At 38.1% G+C, this 15,148-nt stretch overlaps 1 protein-coding gene and 1 long non-coding RNA gene across 4 annotated transcripts in view; both read left to right on the forward strand.

Moving 5' to 3' along the window:
- The window catches only part of LOC309353896, a 356,834-nt gene that overhangs the window by 209,474 nt on the left and 132,212 nt on the right, over positions 1 to 15,148 (forward strand). The window lies entirely within an intron of this gene.
- Positions 1 to 15,148, forward strand: part of SNX13 (sorting nexin 13) — a 63,578-nt gene that overhangs the window by 12,976 nt on the left and 35,454 nt on the right. For all 3 annotated transcript variants that reach the window (XM_081883183.1, XM_081883185.1, XM_081883184.1), the window contains 4 exons: positions 7,461 to 7,573; positions 8,701 to 8,803; positions 9,981 to 10,070; positions 13,146 to 13,267. In XM_081883183.1, the coding sequence (XP_081739309.1) occupies positions 7,461 to 7,573; positions 8,701 to 8,803; positions 9,981 to 10,070; positions 13,146 to 13,267 (428 nt within the window). Of the gene's footprint in view, positions 1 to 7,460; positions 7,574 to 8,700; positions 8,804 to 9,980; positions 10,071 to 13,145; positions 13,268 to 15,148 lie in introns of those variants that run through there.

Below are 15,148 nucleotides of genomic sequence, written 5' to 3' on the forward strand. Positions count from 1 at the left end.
TTTGAATCATGCCCTTGGTTTTAATGTCTTTCCTTATCTTGGCTACGGACAGGAGAGGAAAAGAGAAAGATGAATATTTATCTCTAGCTCTACTGGCCTTATTTGGGAATTCTCTAGGGATTAAAGTTCTATTACAGGGCTTTAAGAGTCAAATACATTTATGCAGTACTGGTGATCCTTGAAATATGCAGGCATGTGCCTTAGTGTCTGTGTTTATTATAAGTTCAAAAGTTGTTAATAATTTTAGCACATCTCTTGAGAAATATAACTCATTGTACATGTCACAACCAGTTTTGTCATATATATTTGCACCTCCGGATGTTTTAAATATCTCCTGATACTGTCCCCATGTCAGCAGGAAAGAGTACAACCCAACATGCAAGTTGTTAAAATTAATCAGCCATGCTGTTTTCTGTGAAAGACAGATTTAAAAATAGAATGCAAGATTAGTATTCTGGATCTCTCAATCTTTTGGGGAGGAGGTGGATCTATGGAGATGTCCAATTCTAACAAAAGGTTTTTTTTCCAAATGAACTGCTTCTGTGGGAATTTTCTAGAAGCATTCCTGTGTCGAAGAATGCTACGTTGTAAGAAGCCACCTTAAACCATTAATCTGGATATGTTTGACTCGGTGACTTACAAGCACTTCAATAATTCTTGAGATGTAAGGAGAATGAGATAGAAACTTTTTCTGATAAAAAGTTTAATTGGAATGCAGATATGTGCAAAAGTCAATGGTCAACATTGTTACCATAGTTTTGGGAATAAGATGTTTGTGTTCTGTGCCTACAAGTTTAAGAAAACACTGGTTCCTTCTTCAGCCAGCTAGTAAAAAGCAATCTATTTGGGCCCACGTCATACCTGCATAGTATACTCTGTGGGAAGGTGAGAAGAATCTACCAGGAAACAAAATTATTTTTCTGCAGCTGCAGGGCATAAAACAAAGTGACATGTTACTGAGAGGCGTACATCACTTTTAATGCCAGTTTTTGGAAATGGCAGGTGGGGAGAGTGCCTTTGTGCTCAAGTTCTGCTTGCAGGCCTCCTATGGGCATCTGGTTGGCCACTGTGAGAACAGGGATGCTGGACTAGGAAGAGCCATTGGCCAGATCCAACAGGGCTATTCTTTTTATGTTCAGTTCTAGACCAATATTGTAAAATGTCCTGTTTTCTGAGTATTTTACTCTTGCTGGAGTCCCAGCTTGTTCAAGATCCATCTGTCATTTCCAGCCTTGGACAAAATGTGTTAGCATTTCCCCAAAATATCCCTTAGTTCCCTATAGTGTACTATCTCCCATTTATTGTTGATAAACAGATTTTACTTCCCTCTGGGAATAATCAATTTAAATGGTAAACCATACATGGATTCCAAAGTACTCCTTTACTTGTTGCCTTTTCTTTTTGAATAAAGGGAAGATAACAAAGATAACCTATAACAAAGAATAAGATCTTAAAATTGAATAGGCTAGTTCCTCATTAAGATTTTTTGTTTTAGTACTGTTTCCAAATTACTATATGAATGATTATGAAACATGGAGTTTTAAAATATGTTTTTGGAGTTGCTTGCAATCTAGATGGAGAAAGTTGAGCACTTATAAAGTGTATATTGTAGTTTGGACTGTGGAAATGAGTTGCATTTTGTCTCTAGATGTTATTCCAGGATCTTTGGTCAAAGGGAGGAAGTGTTCTCTTGCTCCCTGTCCCCAGCAGACTAAGAGGTAATGATAGCAAATATTGTTATAATATTAAGAGGAACTGATTGATTGCCACAGTTAAGTTCCCATTATCTTATGTATAAACTTGAAGAAGTTAGCGGTTTAGCAACTGATTTTACTTGATTATGTGTTTTAGTAAAGAATGAAAGATGCCCCACTCTCCCAAGTGGTCTGCAGAAAGAGCCATTGTTATGACCACCCATTTCTTCTGCTTCTAGTGTAGAATTATGAGGGGTCAGCTAGTGGTCATGGGCCTAGATTAGCTCTGAACTCTACAGTAGGCTATTGGTAAATATTGCTCCTACAGTAGTCTTCTCTACCAGAATGAAGAAAAGCTTGCAAGATTTAGAACAAATTGCTTCTAGAGTCAATACAAATGAATTTAACAAACAGGATTGTTAATGTCCAGGCTCCCACCCTCAGACGAAAGATGCTTGGCTAAGCAAATCCCAAAAGCTTTATTGATAACATCAGCAAACAGTATCACCACCAAGTACAGGATATACAGTGCAACAGTTCTTAAGCAAAGTTCTAAGCAAAGGCATTGCCCCAACACTTGACATGCCCCTCCTGCTCTGCTTTTAAAGAGCAAGGCCTGTCTTTTACCAGTTTAGGGCCGCAGCTAGAATAATAATAATAATAATAATAATAATAATAATAATAATAATAATAATTTTTATTTATACCCCACCCTCCCCAGCCAAGGCCAGGCTCAAGGCTAACAAGCAATAATAAAAATAAGTTGAATGAATACAATTTAAAAACAAAATTAAAATACAACATTAAAATATTGAAACATTAACATATTAAAATGTAGCCTCATCGCAGGAGGAGAAAGGAAAAGAAAAAAGAAAGAGGGGAAGGGAATCAAATTGCCACAACTCTGTCTTACAGGCCCTGCGGAAAGAAATCAGATCCTGCAGGGCCCTGGTCTCATGAGGCAGAGCGTTCCACCAGGCCGGAGCCAGAGTTGAAAAGGTCCTGGCTCTGGTTGAAGCTAATCTAACTTCCTTAGGGCCCGGGACCACTAGGATGTTGCTATTTATGGACCTTGAGACTCTCCGTGGGGCATACCAGGAGAGGCGGTCCCGTAGGTACGAGGGTCCTAGGCCGTGAAGGGCTTTAAAGGTCAAAACCAGCACCTTAAATCTGACCCTGTACTCCACTGGGAGCCAGTGCAGCTGGAAAAGCACTGGGTGAATATGCTCCCATGGCAGATGGGGAGCATCGCTGCAGCATTCTGCACCCGCTGGAGTTTCTGGGACAGCTTCAAGGGCAGCCCTGTGTAGAGCGAATTACAGTAATCAAGCCTGGAGGTGACTGTTGCATGGATCACTGTGGCCAGGTCGGGGCGGGAAAGGTAAAGGACCAGCCTATGTGATCAGAGATTGCCTGGCCTCAGTTATCCATGCTCTGGTAACTTGCAGGTTAGACCAATATAATGTTCTAAACCTGGGGCTACTTTTGAATACTGTTTGGAAACTACAGTTTGTTCATAAAAAAGCTGTCACATTATTAACGGGTACTGGGGATTATGATTGCATTATGCTTTGCTATACTGAATGCACTGACTCTCACTTTATTATTCTTTTAGCACCAGGAAAAGTAATTTTCATTTTCCTGAGCTTTTAAGCGGCACTTTTAATGATGTTGCTTTTATAATGTTATGGCTTTTAGCTGATTTTAACTTTCAGGGGGTTTTATAAACTGTCCTGGGATTATAGCTGAATGGTGATATTAAAGCTATATATCTATATCTATGAATGAACCATTTGTAAGCTCCAGTGATTTCAACAGGAGAGTTCAACATGTTTTTCAGAGTAGATATAAGGTACTTAACTTTGGTAGCATTGTGACGTGTGTTTTGAAACCACACTTTTAGTAATGTGACACTAGTAAAACTCAAAATAGAAATAATCTACTTAACCAATAAACTGCACCTGAGTGATCTTTATCTCTTGGCTTGGAAATGAAAAGGATTAGTCTAAGTTCAAATGTTCTCTGTTGTGGTCTTCGCAAGAGTATGTACGCACTAACCTTTTCTCTTTGCTTTTTCTGTGGTCCAATTTGATTTATGGCTATGTGGTAAGATCTGGTATAGCAGGGACGACAGATGCTGCTGTGTTTATGTTGTGCATTCAGTCTAGTGACCAGACCTTCAGGATTGTCTCAGTGCCTGAAGCTAATGTGTGAATATTGGGAGCAGAAGTACATATCGTGCTATGTTGCTTTTGTTTCACTGTACTATTTCAGCTAAGATGGTAGAATTAGTGCTTGACTGTTTCTTTCTCATATATATCTCCTGAGCATGGGGAGCAAAATCATAGTCAGAATATATCTTCTCCTTCATATGCTGTGTGCAGAGAAAATGCATTTGCGTACTGTAGCCTGAAATAACTGAATCCAGACACTGAGGCTCTATATTTGAGGGAAAGAGGCTAGGGCCTAGGCTATGCTATGAGGTTGGGATCATCACCCTTTGATAAGCAATGCTGTCTTTCTTACATAATGAAGCAATTTAGGCAACGGGTAGTGAGTTCCACGAGTCGACAGTGTCCCTGGAAAAATGAAAAGCAGCAGTAGCCTGGGCACCTAGTGGTTGGAATAAAGTCAATCATGATGAAGACAATTCTGCTGTAGATATCTCCCACCCCCATTTATGTGTTACTAAAACTATATAGAACATCTTTCCTCTTCATTTTCATATGTGGCAAGTTTCACATCCTACAGTAGCACAATTGATGGTTTCTGTTGTGCTTTGCATGAAATTATTTATAGATTTGTATGCTCTATTTTTAGTGAGCTGGCTCCATCTAAATAAGCTCTATCACTCACAGTTCAGTTATCTGTCTTGCAGAAAAAAAGACTGGTTGCTCTAGCTTTCTTTCTAGGAGCAACTTGATCCTACTTTTGCTACTGGGGAAGCCAGGCACTATTCAGTGAAATAGCATGGTGAAATTTGCCCAGAAGTTCCAGCAGAAGTTTGTTTCTCTTTCCTTATTGTCAAACATTATGAGATTATCCCGGATCCTTTCTGCATTGCCCCCGGTCTTGGAATTTTGCTGTGTGTGCACATTGCAGTGGGTTAGACTAGATTAGTCCTAGGGTCCCTTCAAACTCTTTGATTCTATGATTCTGTTTAATGCAGAGCCGGGTTCTCTCATGCTGTTAAAAGGACTATTTTTTTAAAAAGTAAGAAAAACAACCATACTGCCCACAAGCACCTTGTGTAGAGAAGGTAGTGTTGACATTTACCAGTGAACGTACGGTAATTATTTTAATTAGTAAGCATTAAAGTGTACTGAAGTCCCTAGGTGCTCATATTCCCATTTTCTTAAAAAAGAGAAAGAATAAGAGAGAGAGAGAGATATGGTTTTCATGCACACCACAGTTCTGAGGAATCTGTTTGCTTTGGGATATTGTAAGATGTATATCTTACAAATCCTTGCAAAATGATATTAAGGCTAAGTAAGCACACTAGCAGCATAAACATCTCTTACAGTAAAGGCTGTGCTGCTGCTGGCATCCTAACTCTTAAGTGACATAACTAACCTAGATAAACCTCTGATGCATCAAAAGACTTGCAGTTTTGCTTTCACCCCACCCCCTTCCCCTCAGGGATTGCATTTGAAAAGAGGGAAGGAGAAGGGAAGAGAAGTCTGTACAGAATTCTGTATAGCAGTCATAACTATGTTTTATATTGCAGCATTTTCTCACACACTAATGACACTCTAACCAAGTTCAACTGACCTGACCAAGTTCAACCTTTAGCACAGAGTAGGGAACATCTGGCCAGGGGACCAAATGAGAGTATCCAGGCCTTCTAGCCCTTGGGATTCTTATATACAGGTAAAAGTCACATCCATTGTCTGTGGCCACACCCTTCACTGGCATGTGGCCCCCAGAAGGTTGTCCATGAAGGAATGGCCCCTTGGGCTGAAAAAGGTTTAACTAGCACTACCCTGTGTGCACAACTGGTCAACTATATTCTAGAACTAGGTTTTTTTCACCAGTAATGTTATATCTCTGGCTAGTTCCTGATTCCTCAAGAATGAACAATTTAACCCCTTTCCCTAGTATAATATTTTTGAACATTCTCCTGGTCCAAGTACCTTGCTCTAAATGAGGGTCAAACTTGATGTGATATTACAGCCAAAGTGCATATGCTGTATAGTGTAAACAGCACTTGCTGAGCGGAGCCTGGGCTGGTTTGGGATGGTGGAGACTCGGAGAGTGAGGAGAGAGTATTTAAGCCACTGCTGCCAAGTACCTAATACAAAGTGTGCACATTGATTCCTTTCACACAGTTAATGTCACATCTGGTTTGGCCCTAAGCTAAAGTATGTGTAACTGAAGTAATCACACATTCTTCCCATTTACCATTCCCTCTGTTTTCCCCTGGTTCCTCTGATGTTTCCCTTCTGTCTTTCTTCTAAGGTAGAGACCAGTCAAACCTGTCTTTATAAAGCTCTGTGTATATAGACAGTACAATATAAATAATAAAAAGAAAAATAAGGCCTACCCCTTTAGGGAAGATCATAGGAGCATCTCATGGACTTGTATTGTTCCCCCTCCTCTCTGGCCATCTGCCCCTCCCCCCCTCTCTCTTCCTTTTTCCTTTCTTCATCCTTCTTTCTTTCTTACAAAGGCATTTCTTTTTCACTTTCAGTTTGGAAGCTAGCAATATTTATTGTTTAGGTCACCAGTGCTGGGGTTTGGGTTTTGATTTTGTTTTTTTGCAAACCATAACTGACTTCTGACCATGGTTGCAAATTTTGGATGTTAAGAATAGTTTAAAAGTAAGTTGTGGCCACAATAAATTTTGTTCAGGGAAGTTTTTAATATGTGACATTTCAATGTATCTTTTATCTTTGTTGGAAGCCGCCCAGAGTGGCTGGGGAAACCCAACCAGATGGGCGGGGTACAAATAATAAATTGTTGTTGTTGTTGTTGTTGTTGTTGTTGTTGTTGTTGTTGTTGTTGTTGTTGTTGTTTCCCTTTAAGAAGCAACATAATTGTGCCCATGGTACCCCCCCTGGCTGAAAGCTGTTGACAAATATCACGACTGTGTGATTGGTTGTTCTGTGGTGATTTGGTCAGCTTTTTTTCAGACCACCTCCTATGGCAGGCTTAGGGGCTGCATATCCATTTGTGGATTACCTTATTCGGCATTAATGTATCTGAGTTAATTGTTTATCAGTGAATCTCAGTGATCATCAGTTCTTTGTCGTAAAAGCAAACCATATTGTAGTTATTAAAATAAAAATACATTCCGTTCATATGAATGTGTTCTACCTTGCTCCTGAAACATAACTTGGAACTGAAGTCTCAATAATTTCAAGAGAATTTATTTCTGTGTAAAGCCACATGTTTGTCTGAGGGGTGTGTGTGCTTAAAATGTGCATTAGAAGAAGTCTGGGGCCAACATGCCTCTCTGTTCCATGTGTGTCTGACTCAACTCACCCCTAAAAAAATGGGAGTTTAGGGTTTGGGAGGAAGCTACTGTAACATGCACCCTTCCCCTTACCCCCTCATTCTCAGTACTAGCTATGTATAACTGCTGCTAGACCTTGTTAAAGTAAGCCTAGCTATTCTAAATTGGCTTCCTCTATCTGTCATCTATTTATTTCAGTAGAAAGGAAACATTGTTTTGTTAAGTAGCAAAAGTGTAAGGAGAGATTTGGCTATTACTGTTTCCGATACAAAATGTAAACATTGCTTGTTTTGTGTCTTATTGTATTCCAGACCAGTCTTTCCATATGGGGATGGGGAAGCCTTGGCGTCGTGCTTTTTCTAATAACATTTGGACCATTCGCTATATTTTACTTTGCATTTTATATTCTCTGCTTCGTGGGTGGGTAAGTATGCTATTTTGTGTGTGTTTGATATATGTAAAGGAAGCATTGTACTTAAGAACGATGCAGTGTAATTAGAACTATTTTGATAAATATGTTCCCTTTAAAAGGGATCAAACAAAAAGAGATTGTAGTCAGCAAGACAAGTTACTTAAATAGGTCCCCAGCTTCTTGATGTCTGCAAAGACGGAACATTGATAAAGAACCTTGTTATTATTATTCATCTGTTTGGCAGTATTATTCATCCTTTCTGCTTCTTTTCAAGATAATCAAGCATATTTAAGTAAATTATTTCACTGTACCTGCACGTTTTTTGATAGCACATTGTTATACCCATTATGAGATAAAATTCAACCAGACCTTGACTGTATGGAGGCCTCAGTTGAAGAGTTCAGTCAAGGACAAATTAACTGTTATGAAAATGTACAACCCATATTCACCCAAGGCTTACTTCAAGACAGGTTAAAGTGAAATCACTTTAAATGCATAAATAATTTCTCTGTTTTATTTTCATCTATTCCTATAAACCCATTTGTTTCTGTGAATGCTGCAACTCAACTTAGGGCTTATCCACACTTCCTTCCTTCCAGGCACAGTCTTCACTTAAAAGCTCTGTATCCAAGTGCCCTTTTTGTTGTTGCTGGTGCTCCAGAGCTTTGTCTGCAAAATCCAATCTTTAAATTCAGTTGGAGCAAATGTCAATCTGCAGAAAACCCAAATTGATGTTTGCTCCAATTGAGCTCTAAAGAGCAGGTTTTCACAGGGGAAACTCCAGGCGGGGGGGGGGGGAGGGCTGCTTTAGAGCTTTTAAGCACAGAGGTGTGCCTGGAAAGAGAGGAGCAAAACGTAAATGTGAATAACTTACCATAAGTTAATACCATATTGTATTAACTTTTGCTATGGATGAATTGGTAAATTCACAAGAATGAAGTTAATTCAAAGATGTTAAGCAGGATTTGTGTTCCAAAAAATAAGGTTGTTTAATACAAATATTTTTGCAGTATTTAAACAACATTCATTTAGCACTGAGTGGGTGGAGGCTTGGGGAACAAGTTTTGGCTATTTTTTATTTAGAAAGTTAGTAGCTTATCTCACTGTTTGAAACTTACAATATAGTTTCATTCTTCTAGGGGCTTTGTGGTAACACTCTTGTTTGGGAAAAACAACTCAGAGACGTACCTTGAACGGTGTGAACACTCCTATCTTCCTCCAACATCGTTTGGTATTACTAAGGTAAGCAAAATATATTGGCATTATTTTTCACAATTTATTCTCCGCAAGTCAAACTTTATTGTGCTCGTGCTATCTGCCACATTTCCTTTTCAAGTTAGCAACCAAAGAAAAGGTATTATAGGCAATTTAAAGAACACCCCCCCCCGCCTTTGTTATTAAACAACTTCTGCTGATGGTTGATATATCAATTTTGGTTATACTGAAAATGAAGTCATAAATAAAGTAAAAATCGTGAAGTACTTTATAAACAGAATAACATGATGCTGTGTGTGAACTCTCAAATGACTTTTTCTCTCATGTGATTTCTCTCTGAAACTTCAACAAGATGATGCATGAAATGCGTGATAGCATTTCTGTCAGGGTAGATCAGGTTTGGGACTGTGGGGCATGTGGAGAGGAGTTTAGTGCTTTATTTCAATCTGGCCTAATCCAGATTGGAGAGCAGTACAGCTGCTATTTTTAAAGCAACGAACAAACCCAGATACATTAAATGCAACATTACATCTTGCATATCACTTAGTTTAGCTTTCTCCTTTTCTATTATTGTATTTTATGTATATTTTCTGCAAATTAGCCCCAAAGTGGTTTTTGCTGTCTGTCCTGGCAGGATCACCATTCCAGACCTTTCATCTTTTTTGAGTTGATACATCTGCTTCTTCAGCTGACTTAATTGGACTTTCATAGTCTTAGACTGAAAAGCGAAGTAAAGCTTGTGCTTGTAGTACATGCGGGAAGCTTTCTGCCTTTGGTTTAGATTCTAAGTTGCTAAGATAGACAAGGTATGAAGAACGAAGCTGTCTTAACTAGAAGCTGTTGCCTAAAACTTAATCTTGAATGTCGGGTCCTCCTGCAGTTTGATTAAAATATGCTTAAATATATATCTGTTTTTGTGTCTGTCTGAATGCATTGATGAAAACTATACTACATTAACGCACTGTTTAACACTGGACCTGCTACAAGCCCTGTAATCTCAGTGGATTTTGATCATGGCTATCCTTAACAGCACTTCCATGTGGTTTTTAAATATGGTATCCTCACACAAAGGGTTGCTGATAGACAAAGCAGAAGTACAAAATCCAGTAGGTTCTGCTGAATCCTTTTTGCATTGTAACCCATAAGCATGTGTCAGAATTTAATTTTTTAATGCATTGATTTAAGTGTCCATTCTCTCCCAAAGTGCATAGAAGAAATGAAACAGGAAAGCAAGCCTATTAAGATTGATAGGAGGTTGACTGGAGCTTATATAATTGATGAACCTTTGCAACAAGTAAGTTTTGAAAAATAATTTAATTGTAAATCAGACTATAGCCATGATATTATGTGACATTTGCTGTAGTAAGATTTTTTTGTGGGATGCTGAAATAGGAGAACTTTCAAGCTAGTATATATTGAGTACACATATGTTCTTATTCCTTGTCTCCTTGGGGCAGAAATAATGAGCATACTGGGCTGTATCACATTTATTTGAATATGTTATGCCTCTGACCAATTTCCACTTCACATTATTTCTGGTGATAGATCAGGTAGAAATCATGTCCTAAATGTGGTTAGCCCCTTTTGAAGCGGCTTGGACTTTCTGACTGTTATCCCAAGGAACTGAAGGACTTATTAGTGTTTTCATTGGATCACATCTGTCTCATATATCTATTGAAGTTGTGTTGAAGTTGTAGATAGCCAATTGTAGATATGTGTTGAAGTTGTAGATAGCCAATACAGCACATTTCCCCCATAAGTACATGAGTATAACCTGAAGGTGCCTAAAGGTACCATCTTACTGAAGTTAAGGAGGTCTGTTTCTGGCTAGCCCATGAATCGGTGTCTGCCAGAGTACCACATGGAGCCCAAGGTGGCATGCAAGATGGAAGAAAACTGGGTTTAAAATGTAAGAGAATAAACTGGCTAAATAATACCTTGTCCGGATTGTTTTTGCATTCCTTGTTGTGGGTCCACTTCAAAAGGTCTTACTAAAAGAGCTGGTTTACATGTAATGCTAAACTATGGTCTGAAGCAGTTGTTAGTTGCTGAACAAGCCATATAAAATATAAAATAAAATAAAATATAAAATATGTATCGTTTATATTCAGTCATTCTACATGCTTAGATTATGCTCTGAATTATCACCAGGTAGACTGTGGTTGTTCTGGTTGAAGTGGAGGGTGGGGGAAGGGGCAGACGATGATTACTGTTTGACTTATGGTCTTTGCCCCATACATGGTTGATGTATGTAACCAGAAACAGATAGCACAGAACTGGCACAGAACTGCAGAAGCATCAAGCAAGATCTAGAATTGAATTGTGGTTTCCTCAATTAAGGAACGTATATCACTACTCTTGCTTGCTCCCTGGTTTTTAGAACTTGAGAAATTAAAGTCTTCCTGACACTGTATTATATTTACATTATATTTAATATAAATTCATACTTTGAAAGAACATGTCCTGCACCCTTGAGGAAATGCACTTGTGGATGTAAAGGAGGACATAAATATTTAATAAATGGTTCCCCACCCCCTCCAAAAAGAGTCAAATGCTCTATGAATTTTGAGCAGAACTCTTTATCAGGGCTAAAATATATGTTAACCATTCCAGTCAATTATAAAATGCAGTGATAGGAACAGGCATGAATTTTTAATTTGCATACTCCCTACTTTGCTTATCCCTTCTCCATTTATGAGGGGAGGGGATTAGAAGCTCCCATTCCTTTTTTTTTGCAGCAAACCACAGTTTGCTCTTTAATCCAAACTCAACAAACTATGGTTAAAGAAAACTAGGATCCCAGACCAAGCTGTAACCTATCATTTGCTGCAAACAGATATGGAGATTTCTAATCTCCTTTATTTCCACTTTAAGTAAGAGAAGGAAAGGGGACATGTACGCAAGGCTTGCCCTGGGTCATACTCAAAATGCAAAATACTGTAGCTTTGCTGGTTTTTTCAAAGCCTTTCAAAGCTTGCAAGCAGCATGATTACTGAGGGAAAAATACTTTTGTACTTTTTGTACTCATTAGCTAAGGGGAAACTTCTGTATAGTGTGGGGGGGTTGTATGTTTTTGTAGGGGGGTGGTAAATTTGCCTTAGCACTGGGTGGATTTCATGACCTGGTGTCTTTGAGTCCTTGACATCATTCCTAGACAAATACTGAGATTAGTTTGGATATCTGGAGATTTAAAGCGTAATTTACTGTTTGCTGTTTTGTCTTAACGTTCAAGCTTTGATCCTCCCCCTGTATTATTCTCTACTGTTGCAAAATACATAAGGCGTTTAAGCTCTCATTAACAACAACAAGCTTTTATATATTGTTGTTGTTAATGAGAACATAACCCCTTTATGTAAGTGCTTAATTCTAAGATTTGTGGAATTAAAATCAAAAGCAAAGTAAGCCTTGTGTTGCTATTTGTAAAATTTGGAAAACACTATTGATGGCTGTTTTACATTATAGGTACCTGTGGCCACAGTTCACTGTAGGTTTGGGGAAAGGAATTGTGACGTTTGCCATGTTTAAAAATGCACTGACTGCTACTTTAGTCAGAAAAAGCTTTTCAGTATTGTCATGTAACAGAGATGTAGAATAAACTAGACATTTAGGGAGAGGACTTGTGAAATCATGCAACACATGGTTCCTTCTCTATCCTGCACAAACATTCCTTCTCCCTTGATGTACTTTACCAAGAGTCGCTGTATAAATGCAACTGTAACCAACCTGATTTTAAGTAAATCAAGATAGTGGCAAAAAACCCTCACTCTGATAAGCCTAATTAAGCTCTGAACCTTTATTTAAGCAAGTGGCTATGACCCAGAACACGAAAGGTATAGTACTCTTGAGCCAATGTGGCCAGCAGCAGGAGAGCTGCAGTGTGCTTGTGATCTTGAGCACACCCAGAATTACGATTCATGTTAGTGTTCTGAATTTCTCACGTTCTGAATGACAATTGTGTTGCACAGTAATGGCTTCATTTGCATGTTATGATGAACCAGGGTTGATAAGTTATTGTAATGAGACCTAAGATGGGGCTTTTGGTTCTAACTGCTTGTTCATGAAGCATTGAGGGTTGTTTTGCTCCTAACAATCTATGGTCAGCAACCCAAGAACAAACCTTGGCTACAGATTGAGGTTTGCTAGGAGCAAAGCAAACCATGAATCCTGATTCAGATATAATGCTAAGCCAAGGATCGTAGTTTGTTTTCTCCAAATGCTAGCAGGGAGGAGGGAAACACCACAAAGTTGTGTGAACTTTGGTTTACTGTGTTGTCTGAACCAGGCCAGCATCACGACTTTAGCCCTTATAAGCATTAATGCACAGATGAATGTTTTAATATTTTATTTATCTAATTTGATACAATTTTAGGTTATCCAGTTTTCCTTGCGTGACTATGTCCAGTATTGGTATTACACATTAAGTGACGATGAATCTTTTCTTCTTGAAATCAGGCAAGCTCTCCAAAATGCACTAATTCAGTTTTCTTCTAGGTAAGAATTACTTTTGTTTTTCAAACAAATCACAAAAGCTTTCCCTAAAATTACCCCAGTAGCTTAAAAAAGTAGATTAAAATGGTTCATAATTCTTCCTTGCAATATATTAGTAAGTTGCATGCAATAAAAACAGATGGTATCACAAAAGGTTGCACACATATATCATGTTTTGTGAGTTTGTGTTACAGCTGCTTGCTTACAAGGACAACTTGGCTTTTTTAAAGAGGGGAATATTTCATAGGTTCCGACCTAGAATCATAGAATTGAGGAATAGAAGGGGACCACAAAGGTTGTCTAGTCTAATCTTCTGCAGTGCAGGAATATTTTATCGAACATGGGGCTTGAACTCAAAACCCTGAGATTAAGAGTTTCATGCTTTACCAACTGGATCCCTGGATGTATACAAGTAATTGACATTTCATATGATGATCAACAACTGTTGGAAACTTCCTTATATCAAATGGTAGGAAAAAGTTATGAACTTATTTTGTTGTTTCAGTTTACTGATCAAAGAAACCACTTTTTCATCTCATAATGAGAAAGTATTTAAGTGGCAATAAGGTGCTGCGTAACTTGTGAATTTCAGCCAAATATTATCATCTTTATACTGTGAAATATGACCCTTCATATCCTGGAAATTGTTAACATTACTCACTTCTGCTCACTGAAATATAATAAGTGGTTTCACTGCTTGTTCTCACAAGCAGGAAGAAGTTGGACATCTTTTTCCAACTCATATTTTCAGGATTTATTAAAAATGTAAAGATAGGTTGGAGCCACAGTAGGTTAGTTGTATTTAGTTCTCATTGAAATAAATGTGAATCATTTGTCATGATTTAAATTCTTTTGATTTCAGTGGGAGCAAAGTGTAACTAGATTAATCTGCTTCTAACCCAATATATACAGATGCTGATTAGCTATTTCAAACTTACTTGATCTCCCTTTAGGCATTAAATACAAGTTTCTTTAGGAGGGAGTCTTTATTTAGATCCAGTACATCTTCAGATACTTTATTTCACAGAACTGTACACATTTTATTGTGTTACACAAAACAGTTTTAACATAATAACCTTCTGTTGTTGAATGGTTAGATTGTTCACCAGGTGTTACTAATACTTACAGATCATTATGTCATACATTTGGGATTGGTTTTTGTTTTGTTTTGTCTCTCTGGAATAGGGATGGTTCCAGGAAAAAAAATATTGGGTCAGTTTGTCATGGGATAGGACAAAGTTCCATTCCATGCTGTTTCTGCATGGGTTTTCAAAGACAAAACTATATGTTTCCTTTAAAATCCAGAAGTTTATGAAATATAAATTTAGAAAAAAACATGAAGTGGTCCAAGGGCTGCATCTCTGTCATATTTCAATGTATTTAAAAAGTAATTCCAGATGCTTATGAATTGTTTGATTATATGTGAGATTTCTGCCATCACATGCATTGAAATTATTGCAGCAAGTCTTTCTGAGAGTGATAGGTCTGGATGACATGCTGTTGCCCTTAAAGGAATTTTAATGTACATTTTACATATTTATGAGTAATTGGACATCCCCTTAGTTTTAGGGGCAATTGAGTGTAAAATGCATGAAATGTATGCAAGGTTTCCCTGAGAGTAACATCACACCATCAAGACCCAGTGACGTTTGCTATATTGATTTCTACACGTGATGGCTGGAGACCAGCACACTTTGTACTGGCTCTTAGGTGGCTGAAATAACTTATAAAAGAAACAGATAGGCAAAGTTCAGACCGCCTTAAATACAAATCCGTAAGAAAATGGGAATTCAGCAATGCACAGTTTTGGAGCAAGCCCCTGCTCTGATCTCTGCATTGATCCTCCTGGCCAATTCGATCAAAGGTGTCTACTTTAGGACCACA

This window comes from Podarcis melisellensis (assembly GCF_964234715.1).
Source record: "Podarcis melisellensis genome assembly, chromosome: 12".
Classification (NCBI taxonomy): Eukaryota; Metazoa; Chordata; class Lepidosauria; order Squamata; family Lacertidae; genus Podarcis; species Podarcis melisellensis.